At 43.9% G+C, this 15,588-nt stretch overlaps 1 protein-coding gene across 1 annotated transcript in view; it reads left to right on the forward strand.

The window, feature by feature from the left end:
- Positions 1 to 14,076, forward strand: part of Nwd2 (NACHT and WD repeat domain containing 2) — a 162,634-nt gene extending 148,558 nt beyond the window's left edge. The window contains exons 6-7 of the mRNA XM_021163584.3: positions 3,573 to 4,162; positions 7,888 to 14,076. Of these exons, the coding sequence (XP_021019243.1) occupies positions 3,573 to 4,162; positions 7,888 to 11,820 (4,523 nt within the window). The 3' untranslated portion in view covers positions 11,821 to 14,076. The remainder of the gene's footprint in view (positions 1 to 3,572; positions 4,163 to 7,887) is intronic.
- Positions 14,077 to 15,588: the final 1,512 nt, after the last annotated feature.

Below are 15,588 nucleotides of genomic sequence, written 5' to 3' on the forward strand. Positions count from 1 at the left end.
AGCACTAAATGTATCAGGAGTAAGCACTGTCTATCTTTGCTCTGTTGGGACCTCTTGATCATTCCCAGGCTCTGGCCCTTCATCTTTATCAAGGACAAAACAACATTGTTCTGTAAAATGTGCTGGACTAGAACAGGGGCCCAGAAGAAAGCTTTGCTCTTCTTTATGTAAAACAATAGCAGGTTTATAATCGAACAGCTCCAGCACTCGAGCACCTCACTGGAAAACACTTGTTCAAGGTCTCTGTTCTAGAGAACTGACACTGGGCTTGGTGGTACACACCTGTAATCCCTGCACTCAGAAGTCTGAGGCAGGAAGACTGTGAGTTCAGGGCTAGCCTGGGCTATATAGTGCAACTCTGGGAAACAAAAATGGTTGGTAGTCTGTCCCTAAATTACCCTTCCTGAGTGTTGTGACCTAGGAAACTGAAGACCACTGAGCAAGTGCGAAGACAGAATGCACAAAGAGTGCCCAGTAAGGAAAGAGGAAAGTTGGAAGTGTATGCACACATCGGGAATTCCAGTATCCAGCTTTCTGTTATGATCACTGAAAATTACTTATTTTGGTTTTGTTTTGGAGCCTCTAAGCCATGGTGAATCAGTTGACTCCACTGCTCTTGGGCCTGTGGTGAGGTCACACACCACAGCAGTCGCTTATGGCAAAGCCATTCACCTCATAGCAAGGAAGGAAAATAAGAGACAAGAAGAGCCCAGGATGCCAGAAGTCCCTTCAAAGACACGTCCTGACAACCTGAGACTTGTGACTGGACCACACCCACCTCTTAAAAGTTCACCCACTTAAAAGTTTTACCACATAGCATGTGAGGGAAATCCCAGAGCAAAACTACAGCAGAAATTATGAACACAGGTCCTCACTCTACTCTCATCCCCACCCCCACCCCCACCCCTACCCCACAATCAAGATGGTGTGAATTGCCTCCTCGATATAGAAACTGAACTTTTTATCACATTGCTCATTTATTCGGGTTCACTTATGACATTGCAGGCATGCTGTGTACAGCCTGCTTTCCTCCCCTAAGTGACGCCTAGATGGAATTTTTTTCTATCGTAATTTATCTGCATCCCCTCTATGGTCAGAACTTCTCAGCTAGCATCCTCTTCTCACAGATTGGACAGTAATACCAGTCAGCTACAATGAGCTTTTTCTCTTAATGTCCAAGTGACCGCGTACATCTGTGGGAATCAGTGATGCACTATCTATGGATAGCACAGGTAGACCATTGTCTTTTTCTTCCTGATCATGTTAGCATGAAGTGGCTGAATCCAGAGTGCTCACTTTCCCCAGGGGCTGGGAGACAGATGAGCCAGAAGCCGCTTCCTCTGTCGCCGCTGATGTCCAAGCTCCTAACAACTTCTCTCATCTATCTCCTGTGAAAGGAAATTAGACGCATGTTGTATACGCAACGTAGCCTGTCCCCTTAACCACAGTGGCTGGCTGGCTCAAACACTGTGTGAGATGCGCCAAACTCGTGACTCGGTCTACAGAAACCCTGTGGCCATAAGCTTATCTACTTTTGCAAAAGTCAAAACTGATTGCTGTCACTTTGGGGAAAACTACTATCACAAGAATCCCAGAAAAAGCCATAATTTAGGAAAAGGCCCCTAACTTCCAAACTTCCATGGTAGCTACAGGCTCTCCAGACTTTATCTCTTTTATCCTTCTTTCTCTCGATCAGCACTGAACACGATTGGCAGGTTGTATAATGCATAATAATTGCTTAAGAAAGGTCAGTTTATGAAAGAAAGGGTGAGGATTGCTTGAAGGCAGGAAGGAGGGAAGGAAGGAGAGAAGGGAGGGAGGGAGGGAGAGAGGGAGGGAGGGAGGGAAGGAGAGGGAGGGAGGGAAGGAGGGAGGGAGGGAGGGAGAGAGAAAGGAGAGACAGGGAGGAAGAGAGGAGAGGCAGAGGGAAGAAGGGAGGAGAGACAAAGGAAGGGAGGAGAGACAGGGAGGACGGGAAGTGGGGATTTTTGTTTGTTTTCTATTGCTGTGATAAATACCATGACCAAAGGCAACTTGGGAAGCAAAGGATTTTTTTCATCTTCCACACCCTGGTAACAGTTCATCACAGAGGAAAGTTTAGTCAGGGGCTCAAGGCAGGAACCTGGAATCAGGAGCTGATGCAGAGGCCAAGAAAGGGTGCTGCTTACTAAGTCATTTCCCCAGGCTTCCTTCCTTCCTTCCTTCCTTCCTTCCTTCCTTCCTTCCTTCCTTCCTTCCTTCCTTCCTCCCTCCCTCCCTCCCTCCCTCCCTCCCTCCCTCCCTCCCTCCCTCCCTCCCTCCCTCCCTCCCTCCCTCTCTCTCTCTCTCTCTCTCTCTCTCTCTCTCTCTCTCTCTCTCTCTCTCTCTCTCTCTCTCTCTCTCTCTCCCCTCCTCCTCCCCTTCCCCCTCCCCTCCCTCTCCCTCTACCCCTCCCCCTTCCTTCCCCCCTCTCTCTTTCTTGTATGTGCACTGGTGTCTTGCATTGGTGCATATTTGTCTCTGTGAGGGTGTTGGTCCCCTAGAACTAGAGTTATAGACAGTTGTCAGTTGCCATGTGGGTGCTAGGAACTGAGCGCAGGTCCTCTGAAAGAGCAGTCAGTGCTTTTATCCTCTAAGCCATCTTTCCAAATTCGCCCTCCCCAGCCTGCTTTTTTATACCACCCAGAACCACCTGCCTAAGAGTGGCACCACCCACAGTGGGCTGGGTCCTAACACATCAATCCTTAAACAGAATGATTTGTCTACAGGCCGATTGGATGGAGGTGTGCTCTCCATTGACTCCCTTCTTCCCATGGGGTTTGTGTGTAGCTGATAAAAAGCCTAACCAGGATGGGAGGAAAGAAACGGATGGGAGGGAGGGAGGGAGGGAGGGAGGGAGGGAGGGAGGGAGGGAGGGAGGGAGGGAGGGAAAGAGGAACTTACAAGGCATACTTACTTCTCTGCACCTCTATGTACTATAAGACATGTGGTTTAGTTCAGAAGAAATGATATCTTATACAAGTCATTTTCTATACCTTTCTGAGCCCATGAAATTGAGAAGTATCATGAATTATTAAGATAGACCAGAATTCAGAACACAGTTACATTTTATTTTAGCATGTGCTTTTTCGTTTCTATTTCAGCCCATTTGTATAGGTTACAATACACCTCAAACTAAAGGATGACACTGCATTGGAAAGGGTGACCTGGCAAGGAACCAGGAACCTAGCTATGTCGCCTAGCTACCTTCATGTTTCCTGGCCTCACAGACTGAAGCTAGTTAGAGAGGGAAATTAAACTTATCTCTTAGAACTCATCACCATGAACCCTGCATGCTTGCCTTATCAAGCTGGTCTTCGACTTTTCCTTCCCATTAGGAAGGAAATAAAATTATTTATGAAAAAAAAAACCAATTCTTCTAGGTTCTATGTGTGTAGGAAAAACCTAATGCTAACTTAAGAAATGGCTCCATGGGTTGCATCTCTACAAATTATAAGCCAATGTCCCTCAAAGTAACTAAGAGCTACATATTGGGAATTTGGGCACATGGTTCCATCGTTCAAGACAATGAACCCTGTCTTATCTTCTTCCAGCTATCGAGGATGAGTTTGACTTTGCTCTAGGCAAGCAAACTCCAGCCTTCCTGAAGAAGTGTGTTTGCTACATCAGAAAGATTGCTAACATCGAACGCTTTGTGAAAATCCCAGAGATGGGGAAATACATGGACATAACCGGAACAGACCCAAGAATCGTCCGTGACCCAGAAGCTCAAGAGAAGCTGATAAAACTCAGGGATGAATTCATTCCTACCATTGTTGCATCCTCTAATCTGAGAGTGTACACATCTGTCACTCACTGTGACATGAAACTGGGCTATTCCCAAGAGATAGAAAGCCATTACATAGAAGGACTTGGTAAGCAATTTTATGAAGACATGATTGATATAATTCAGGCAACAGTACAGCAGAACTTTGACACAGAGACTGATACTCTGTACGATGAAATCCTGCAGCACTCCTCACTGTGTAAAACATATGCCTCCTTCTATGAATACAAATGTGAATCACTAAACATCTTGCATAAATACATCCTTCCAAGCAAAACTGGGCATATCAACCCTCTCGTTGTGTATGGGGGACCATGCACTGGGAAGACTCTACTGCTAGCTGAAGTAGCAAAAAAGGTAAAAATAAATAAATAAAAAATAAATCTACACTTTCCCTTCTGTTTGTAGAAATATTTTCCCCCTTTGGGGAAAATAATAACTTGATCAAATTCAATTTTCTGTGCTTGCTATCTGAACTGTAACTAGACTTTCTGGGATGGCTACTTCTGTGTTTCATTTCTGCTGGTGTAACAGATGTGCTGTGAGAACAGGATGCATGGGACAGGACTATAAAACCACTTTCTATAGTGACTCCCTACCCCCTCCCACCCACCTCATTAGGATGAAAGGAAGCCCAATTCTTGATAACCCTTACCATCCCTGTCATGGAAAACCTCATCTTCCAGTTTCTCTAGTCACTAAATCAGTCTCAATCCAACAATAAGTATATCCCATCTACAGTGATAACACTTTTGTCTATATTTTTCTCTTTCGTCCGAGGCCACCACAGTCAAACAACCTACTGTGGGTGTGAGGGAACAAATGTTTTTATTGACACAGCATTTTTTCCTCCTTCTTTTCCTAACCCCAACCACACTTATAATATCTACTGAGTTGCAGTGTGGAAGTTCTAGAAAGTTGAGTCACCCAGGAAGTTATCACATGACCCATCCTGCTGTGAGTATGCACCAAACTTTTAGGAAACACTGTCTCCTCGGAGTCCTTCCCATCATTTCTAGAAGTTTCTTCTCCTCATGCACCTCCAAGCCTGGACTCACTAATGTATCTCAACACATCTCCCTAAATGCAGGGCATTGCACCTTTTTCTTGCTCATTGTTTTATCAAGTCTTAGACATTCATTAACAAATGTCTATAGTCTTTGGAGTAAGATCATCTCCATGGACCAGCAAATTCCTCAGACAAGCCCAGGGACCAGAAAAGCACCAAGCCTTACCATCTCCCTCTTCTTGAAGCTTCACATTGGATTCATGGGAAATACCCAAATACTCTTTGGCCCTCAGAACCCTAGACCAAAAGATCCAGTCCAAGATAGCAGTTCTGCTTATGACATCAGTGAACATGACAGTAAGTAGGTCCTTGTTTTGATCAGTGACACCATGACCATCTCCCGCTTCTTGGGTTCATGGGAAATACCCATGTATTTTTTGGCCCTCGGAATCCTAGACCAAAAGACCCAGGCTGGGATAACAATTCTGTGACCTCATTTTAAAATGTAATATCTACTATCTTGTCATGTCAGCCTAAACTGTACTAACCCAAATCCATTTTAATTTCCTTTACACTTGGCGTTAAAGTAGAACAGCTTCTACGAGTCTGATGGTCACTTAGAACTGTTTTGTCATTCTTTTTTACACTGTCAGGCAGAGCCTTATCTAACTCTCTGAATAGTCCTGTAGTCTGCTGTGTGCTGCACAGTATCAAATTGGTCACCATGAGTACAAAAACAGGGTTTCTGCATTGCACCTCTTGTGGGGATTTGGTGCCAGAGCAAATTTACAGATGAGAATCAGGTATATAATTCTTAACCTAATTGGACATGTTTTAGTTCATCATGATCATCTGCTTTTTATGCTTGTGTGAGAAGATCCAACCACTTCTTTAGTTAAGCACAGGATGAAGTAGAGACCTGACCTTAGGCACAATGTCCTATCAGAATAAATTCAGAGAAAGGCAGAGAGAAGGAGAGAGACTTTAATCTCTGGTTTGATGAGCCCATATATGTATCTTCAAACTTCAGGATTCTTTCTCACAAGCACACTGATGACACAGTGAAGGGCACATAAGAAGTCTGATGGGGATTTCCTTCCCGTTACGAGGAACAAATATTGTTGAACTGATGGAGTAGAAGATCCCAGTGCTGTGTCTTCATGTGCATGTCAGGTCACAGATTGCATGAGACAGGCTGATGTGCGCATACAGAGAAGCCTCTATCTCTACTCTGCAGGATGCTGGTCATATGAAGTCCATCTTTAATGATGACTGGGCTGTCTTCTGGAGATCTGGTTCAGTTGTGTGTATCTGGATACACATAGTCCAGGGTTTTGCTTACCAGTTTCTTTGTCCCCTTCTCACCATTTGCCTCTACTGGCAAATGACTAGCTATGTGTCGGCAACAAGTTTCACTGTCTAGTGTACTTGTTTCCAACAGGCATCTCATGCTTGTCTCATGTGAGTCTAGCTCATAACTATAGAGCAGTCCCCAACGACAACATAGATTGCTCAGCATGTGAGCAATCAATGTCAAGCCTAACAGACTGGGTTTGGGTTCTGATCAGCTACCAGTGAGCCATTGGTGCATGGCATCGCTGTTATCCCTAAAAGCAGCTTCCAACATCAAAACTAAGTAGCAGAAAACTCCTTGTGCTATGCCATTTATCCAACTCACACTCATAGACCTTGAATCTTACTTTTTTTTCTTACTCTGAACTATCTCAAAGATCCAAGCTTCCTAATTGATAGAAAAAAAATCTACACATAATAAATAATAGAATTCATGGGCTATTCCCTTATTTTCTAAAGAGCATTCTTGGTAATAAAACAGCTAAAAGGCTTTAATCTCCCTAAAATACTCCATGGGGATTCTTTTGCACTTTGATCATATTCCTTCTCCACTTTGACTCTTCAGCCATAAAAAGAAAGAAAATAGTGAATTTTGCTGGTCCATATATGCTTTATTCCCTTAGCTCTACAAAGAAGGGAGGAAAAAAAGAAAGAGGGAAGGGAGGGAGGAACAGAGGGAGGGAGGGAGGGAGGGAGGGGAAGAAGAGGGAGGGAGGAAGTATAGGATATATGTTAGATATGGCTCTACTTCAGTTTTGCTTCTAATGACCATCCACTTGAAGCATTTAGTGATCTAGCCTGAGCTTCAGCTTCCTCTCTTATTAAAAATCACTGTCAGTCCATGTGCCCTTCAGAGAGATCATATTAAATGATGATCACCTGTCTGTACAATGGAATATTTGAAAGCGCAATAATTAACTAACCTCTTACAAACAGTATTATGTAGATTTTAATGATTTATTTTTCTTCTTAATTATGTATATTGTGTGTGGGTATGAGAACATGAGTGCAAATATCCTTAGAGGCCAAAGGGGTACCAGTCTTCTGGAGCTGGAGTTACAGATGGTTGTGAGCCAACTGGTGTGGGTGCTACAAACCAAGAGTAAGTCACTCTTAGCTGAGAGCCATCTCTCTCATCTCAAATCATAGAGATTTTTATGATGGAAATAATTATCACAATGATGATCCCATAGAATAACAAAAATTACACTCAGTTATAAAAGATTCTATTCAATATAATATTGGTAGTGAATATTTTGTTTTATTCTAATTAACTAAAAATTGGCCATCCACATATGGAGTTATATATTCTCAATTAATGAAAACATTCACTCCATGCAATTTATAAATCATTACTTAAGTTAGCTATTAAAGAAGCACTAAGTATATGCTATGTGCAGACAACTACCAAAAGTTAGGGATTTAGATGAAAAAAACGAGCGGACTATGCACTTGGAGTTATGGTAATTGAACACTCTCGTTTTTAGAACTCAAATATTTCCTTAGGGTTAAGAAGTACTATTGCTACCCGTGAGTCTCACCTACAGATCTGTGCATGAATTTAGTAGCAGCACTTTGGCCTTTCCAGATGGCCTGTGCATTTATTGGATCAGAGCCTTTTCTCTGCAAGGATAGTGTTAGTGAGCTCCAGAAGGGAACCTCGTTGATTATGGCTGCATAAAGGCACAGCGCTGTTCTAAATTCTGCTTGTATGTTTTAGGCTTATGGCTGGCTACATGAAGACACAGGGCCAGACTCTGACCCAGTTGTCATTGTGAGATTTCTAGGAACAACAGACATGAGTATTGACCTGAGGACACTTCTTCTAAGTGTCTGTGAACAGCTGGCCGTCAACTACCGGTGTCTGGTTCAAAGCTTTCCTAAGAAGATCCACGACCTTCGTGACTTGTTTATAAACCTGTTGAATGAGTCTTCACTGCAGAGACCTCTGGTGATAATATTGGATGCCCTAGAGCAGCTCTCAGAGACCGACGAGGCTAGGAAGCTCTGGTGGCTGCCCGCTCATCTTCCCCGGTTTGTACGGATCATCCTCTCCACACTGCCTAACAAACACGGGATCCTGCAGAAACTCCGGTGCCTTATCCATGAAGAAGACAACTACATTGAGCTGATTCCCCGGGACAGAAAGATGTGCAGTCAGGTCCTCAAACACCAGCTGCTGAGGGTCAAAAGGAAGGTCACATCCGGCCAGCAGATTTATGTAAATAATGCATTCTCCAAGTGCACACTTCCTATGTTTGTGAACCTAACTTTCAGAGAGGTGAGACACTGGAGATCTCACAAGGATGTCGATGAGTCCTCCCTCTGTGTGACTGTCCACGAAAGCATAGAGCAGTTATTCTGGTCCTTGGAGAAGACGTGTGGTCAGAAACTGGTCTCCAGGGCTCTGGGTTATATCACCATGGCCAAAATGGGTTTGAGTGAAATGGAACTAGAAGATATATTAGCTCTGGACAACAGCGTTATGAATGAACTCAATGCGAACACCAGACCCAGCAATCCCCTGAGAGTACCTTACCTGTATATTGCAAGGCTCAAGGAGGGTCTCAATGGGTACTTAATAGAAAGACATGTGAAGAATGTCACACTCTTAGTCTGGGCCAACAGACACCTGCAGCTCATAGCTCAGAAGCTGTACCTGCAAGAAGACAGCAACCTTCGAGAGATGCACACAATCCTGGCAGATTACTTTCTAGGGGTGTGGTCGGGAGGCAGGAGGAAAGCTTTCTGCCTGGAAGACCCCTACTTGAATGGCTGCCTGGACTTAGAGAACAGAAGTCTGCTTGAGGAAGAAAAGCACTTCATGGAACAAGCATCCTTCGACAGGCAGGCTCCTGACCAGCCCTGGGTTTTCCAGTGTAACCCACTAGAGCCCGACATCTTTTTTGTCAATCACCGGAAGATGTCTGAGCTCTTGTATCATCTGACCAGGTGTGGGAAAACCGATGACCTCCTTTATGGAATCATCATGAACTTCAGCTGGCTTTACACCATGATCAAAATTGGCCAGTTTGACAAAGTGCTTGCCGACATAGAACTTGCTTACAACTACTCGCAGGAAAAGGAGCTGAAGTTCCTGGCCAGCACACTCCGTAGCATCAGAAACAAGGTCATTGCGTTCCCAGGCTCCCTCTCAGCAGAGCTTCAGCAAAGGCTGCTGCCTGTTGTGAGTTCCCTGCCCAAACTCAGACACCTTCTTTTAGAATGTGACAAAGACGGACCCAAATACTGCTCCATCGTTCCTCTCCATTCATCCATGGATGTGACATACAGCCCCGAGCGCCTCCCCTTAGCATCCAGCCACCTGCACGTCACAGAGATCCTCCCCACCTGTAACCCCAGCACTGTTCTCACAGCTCTGGAAAATGGTTCCATCAGCACCTGGGATGTAGAAACTCGCCAGCTCCTCCGGCAAATCACTACAGCCCAGTCTGTTATCCTGGGCATGAAGCTGAGCAGTGATGAGAAGTACCTTGTGGTTGCTACGACAAACAACACCCTGCTGATTTACGACAATGTCAATTCCTGTCTCCTGTCTGAGGTGGAAATCAAAGGGACCAAGCACGGAAGCGGCTCCACCTACATCAATGGATTTACACTCTCGGTCAATCATGCCCTTGCGTGGCTAGAGGCCAGCAAAGATGTCACTGTCATTGACCTGCTCTATGGATGGCCCCTTTACCAGTTCCACTGCTGGTATGAGGTGACATGTGTCCAGTGCTCCCTGGATGGGCTATATGCTTTCTGTGGCCAGTACCTCAATAATACCACCATTTTCCACTTAGGGAGTGGAGAAAAAATATGTACCGTGACGTCAGAATTTTCAGGTGGTTTTGTGAAGTTTCTTCTCATCTTGGACACAGCTCAAGAGATGGTCATGGTAGACAGTGAGGGAAGCCTCTCGGTTTGGAATACGGAGGACATATCTAACCCCCAGCTGACTGAAGACTTTGACTGTCGGAAGGAAGACAGCGAAGTGGTGAGCATTGAGCTTTCAGAGGACCAAAGTGCAATTCTGATCTGTAAAGCTCTCAGCATTGAGCTCTTAGACACCGGCATGTGGAAGGTAGCTGAAAAATTCCGAGCCAGGCACAACGAACGCTTTGTATCTGCTGTGTTATCCAAAAACGGGGACTGTATCATCGCAACCATGGAGAATACCCCAGCGGTATTCTTCTGGAGACGGGACACAGGACAGTGCCTGGCGAGCTTGCAGGAAAGCTCGGGTACCATCGTTAAGTTGGTAAAATCCAGTCACCACAATATGCTACTGTCTTTGTCAACCAGTGGCGTTCTTTCCATTTGGGATATAGACATAATCACAGCTATGTCCAATATCGATAAAACTGGAAAACCCATTCAGAGTCTGGTGTTGCCGGCCAGGGGGGAGATCATCTACTCTCTCGATGGCTCAGATTGTGTACATAAATGGAACTTCAGTAGTGGGTTCATTGAAGCAGTATTTAAGCATGAAGGGATAGTCGAACACTGTGTGTTAACGTCCACTGGGGACCTAATGGTGACGTCAGATGACAAAAGCAGCCAGTACGTCTGGCACACCAGCAGTGGGGAAAACCTCTTCCGAATTAATGGGCAGAGGATCTCTCAGCTGCTGATCACCCACAACGACCAGTTTGTGGTCTCTCTCTGTGAGGAGAACGCCTCCAGGGTTTGGAGGCTGGCCACAGGCCACAGAGTCTGCAACATCTTGACCACTTTGCAAAATGCCTTCATTACCTCCGCAAACACCTTCGTGGTGGGAATGACGAAAAGCAAAGTGCTGGCAGTCAGTCTCTGGACCGGAAGTATCACCAAGAAATTCTGCTGTGAGGACGGGATCACCATTGTGAATTTCAAGTTGATTCCCGACTGCCCTGACGTCATCGTGTTTATCACGTCAGCAGAGACCGTGAACCTCTGGAGCCTGACTGATGAAGTGATCTGTCGGCGTGTGCAGCTTCCAAGCAATTTCTTGAAAAACCTGGAGGATTTTGAAATTTCTCCCAATGGGAAGCTAGGCATTATATCCCGGGGAGATGAAAATATCAATGTGCTGGATTTACACAGTGGAAAGCTACGGGTGGTTCACGCCTCTGGAGTCATCTGGAGGCAGAGGCTCTCTCGAGATGGTCGCTACCTGGTGTATATTTGTTTCCGTAATGGGGAGGAGGAGGAGGAAAACGATGCGATTTCTAGCTTAATTGTGATGAGACTGGCTGACGGCAAAAACATCGGTGCTTGCTCCCTATACAAAACACCAACTTTCCTTGCACTTTCTCAGAGACACCTGAACATCATCGTCGGCTTTGATGATGGGAGTATAGGGATATACACAGTTGTGGATCGTGTAGATGCTGCGCTAAAGATCAAAATTGCCACATCGAATAGCAGACAGATTTTCAACAATGCAACGCAGACATCCAGGCCAAAGTCAAACAGCTACTCCTTTAAAGTGTCTGTGGATTGCTTATGGCGAGAGTCCACTGAGGTCTTTGCAAGAGACAGCCCCATCACCGTGAGTGACTCTTCTGAGTCCAACGAGGCAACACCCTCCAAGAAACACAATTCTTGTTATGACCGAGTGTGTGCTGCCCTAGAATCCAGGAGCCACAGCTACACACCAGATAACTGACACGATGTTTATCCTACTCAACAGAAATACATAATCCATGTATGACAGGAAAAAAAAAAGCAAAGTGCATCTTCTGGACACAAATGATGAGCTGCTCATTTCTTAAAAGCAGAAAAGATGCTGGAATTCTCAGTTTACTAATATTCTCACGAAAGGAACAGAACTATGAGGCTCAACTTGGGTGCCATCTTTTTGTCCAAATGTATTAGCGGAAATAGAGAATTTCCAGAAGAGACGGTGAAATGGCCATCTCCCCCAGAAGAGAGCAAATACAATCTTTTAAATTTGCGGTGTAATAAGAATCAGCACAAATCACTACATTGATTCAGATGAGGGAAGCTAAAGGTAGTTATAGGTAGACCAGTTGGACTAGAATTAGCTCTACAGAAGCCAGTTGAAATCGTGATGGCAGAGGACCGTTTGACTCTGAGTGGGGGGTGTGACAGCCAAATGCAGCCTTAATATCTCTTTACGTTTCTCGATCCTGACAACTGTGTAAACGCAAGAGGTCTAATGGTGCAAAATTGTGTAAGAAAGATGTCCAGATGTGTTTCAGTTTTCCAGGACAGCACACAAAGCATGTGAGATGGTGACCAGACCAGGACAAGAACTAACTACCATTATCATAGGGCTACTGAACATGGAGAGTCAGTCTTCATCAAAACACACTCACAACGACTGCATGCAAGGGTTTCTGTGCAATGGGATGTGTAATTTTTAAACTGTTTCTCTCGTGGATTACAAAAGAATCCCACTTAATGAGAAGCCACAGTCCTCTCACGCCTTCTCTTGAGATGCATATTTGTGCCGAGTGTAAAGAAGTATGGAAAGGGCATTATGAGTTTGATCAAAGCATCTGTCCGTTTATTCGTTGTACTTAACCAGAGTCCATACTCTTCAGTCAGTTGTGGGGGAGCCTAATGTTTCCCAGACCCCTGCAGTATCTTAATAGAAAAGCAAGCTTTTGAAACACACCATCTCTGAAACACTGGTGACACTGCCTTACTCTCATTCCGCCTCTCTCCTGTGTAAAATGCAGATAAACGACCAAAAACTCTGGGACAAACTGAATATGCCTGTCTCTGTGCTAAAATATCCCATAGATCTTAAGGGCATCCAAAGGTTCCTATCATTCCCTGTTTGTAATCACTTTCTTACTTCCACACACCGTATGTACACTTCTCTCTCTGTTCCACTTCCAGATTGAGAACTTTCCCAGTCTTACTGTTTCAAGGCTGAAACTATGAAATGGCATTAAAAAAAAAAAAGACTTCATCAATTTGATGGAAAATATATCTCAGAAGGTGAAGGTGATTTTCTTCCTTCTAAGTCCTCCACGTGGCGTGTCCTGGAAGACCTCCCAAGGGGGTCACTGGTAGTAATTGGTTTGATTTTCTCTCAAAGTGGAACTTACTTAAATCAGAACATTGAACAAAGAACCAGCTTATTTTCATCCTGGCTCTGCTTGTGACTCAGCATGTACCTGTAGTTTGACCTCTAGCCTCACCGAGTTTATTGCTTTTGTGGACTGCAAAATGAAGACGGGGATAGTTTCTGCTGTAGCCTGTTAACCTGGTGGGGATGCCAGGGAGTAATATGAGAAAAACATTACACAGTGCCACCTTGATTGCTGACACGGTAGGAAAAGGGAAAATTATCTAAACCCCTAGAGAATCCAATTGTATTCCACTGGTGGAAGGATTTAACATGTAAGCATTTGAAGGTGTTGTTCAGATAGCAACACCCTTCTCCATGGTGAAACACCTTTGTTCAATGTATTCCTCCTAGTTTAGCTACCAACCAGTAGGTGGAAGCCCTTGAAGGGTTAAGATCTATATACATGTGATCTGGAGTCCATACTTTCAGCTCTTCAGCCAACACAGTCTTATTCCTGTTCTTATCAGTTGAACGTCCATGCCATACATTTCTAAGAACTAAATGCCTAGGTGGGTTACATGTAGTGTGTGAGTGTTCTGTGAAAAAAAAAAAAAAAAGAAAAAGAAAAAAAAAAAACCTCTAGAGTGTAACAAGTGACTTGAATGATTTTTTTTCCTAACATGTTTGCAACTGATAGCTCATGTTGAATGTTTTTATGTAAACTTTGTATTGTTGGGATGAATTACCCAATCAGAGATTTATATTTTCATAAATGTTACATTTAGTTAAAATTTTGTTACAGAGTTGTTACACTAGAAAGTTATTTCGGTGTTCAAACAATATACAGTCTTGTGTATGTATCGTTTGTATGAATAAAAGATGAGCTACTTCAACTTGAGTGCTACTGATTTTTTTTTTCACCACTGTGGTTGGCCAGATGTGGAAGACCTCACTTACCGGTAATTATTCAAATTGACCAGGTGCCGAGGGGGCCCTAGAATATTCCAGGAGCTCCAGGCACAAAGCCATGGTGTCTACACAATAGTCTCAGGAGTTTGGTACTATTATTATTCCACATTTATTGGTGAAAAGAAAGGACCATGAACCTAATTCCAGTACATCACTAGCATCTTGGTTAGCTTTCTCAAAGTACATGAAAATAAAGAACTCAGTGCCCAGTAGTCACTTGGTGACAGTAACTTCTAAGATCTTTACTAGTTTGCAGGTGAGAGATTCAGCTAGTTTACTAAAGATCACTGGATATTACTAGTATGCCCAAGTTTGTTTGTTGGTTTGTTTGTTTGTTTGTTTCCTGTTCTCCAAATATACAGAAGTAGCTGATGAATTCAGTCAGCAAGCATTTACCCAGTCACACATTCCACCAAGAACACGGAAGTAAATGAAATAGCTCTTGCCTTCTAGAATTCCAGACTCAGCATCAAAATAGGGAGAAAATAAGTTCCCTGTGTACCCGTGCAAGGGGACAACCCTTGTGGCTGGAGCAGGAAATGGCCAAGGACTAGTGCCGCTTGGGAGTTCCCAGGTGAGTGAACACGACCTTGGAGAACCTCTCTAGATACCTTCACACACAAACACACACACACACACACACACACACACACACACACACACCTTTGATCTGAGAATTCCCATATACACCTCCCCCCCAAAAAAAATATCTTTAAGCATGGCAGGCAGCATTGGAAAGCTTTGGTGATATTGTAAAAAAAACAATCAGATGCAATTGTGTATGTAGTTCTCAACAAAACAATTACTTTAAAAGAACTTTAAATACCCAAGAGTTAAGAGAAAACTAAAGGCATTATCAAGTTTCTTACCTTCCTCTCTTTACTACTGAGATGAACCTCAAAGTTTCTCCCCACTGACTCTAAAAACCCAAGACAAATTCCAAAGTCTTTTTTTGATCTGAAAAACCCTAATTCATATATAAATGGACCAGTATCCCATGAAATTTCTGACAAGGCTGGAAATTGAACCTGAGCATCATTTATTGTAACAAGAAACTTTTTTCTTCAAATCAATAAATGACATTCAACAACGTATGATTTCCCTCGTAAATCCACATTTGAAAGCACAAAGGTATTTTAGCACTAAAAAGGACAGAAAACCACTGAGTGTTCTCCCATAGAGCGTGGCAAATGCCTGTGAAGACAGCGGAGATGTCCAACTCAAAACTCGCTGGAGAAAATTAAGTCTTTGGGAAGTTCTCTCAGTTGCTTCTCCCCTCATTGCCTTTTAATCCTCTCACTGCGAGCCTTGAGCATGGAGAGGAAAGAGAGGAAGCTAGATGGCGCAATTGCTCAACACATTTTCCTGACTTCTGGGAAGGCCAGCTCTCCACAGCTTCTGAGCCAGGTGGACCGAAGACCG

This window comes from Mus caroli, unplaced genomic scaffold, assembly GCF_978045245.1.
Source record: "Mus caroli unplaced genomic scaffold, Mus_caroli_1 scaffold_4, whole genome shotgun sequence".
In the NCBI taxonomy this organism is placed as follows: Eukaryota; Metazoa; Chordata; class Mammalia; order Rodentia; family Muridae; genus Mus; species Mus caroli.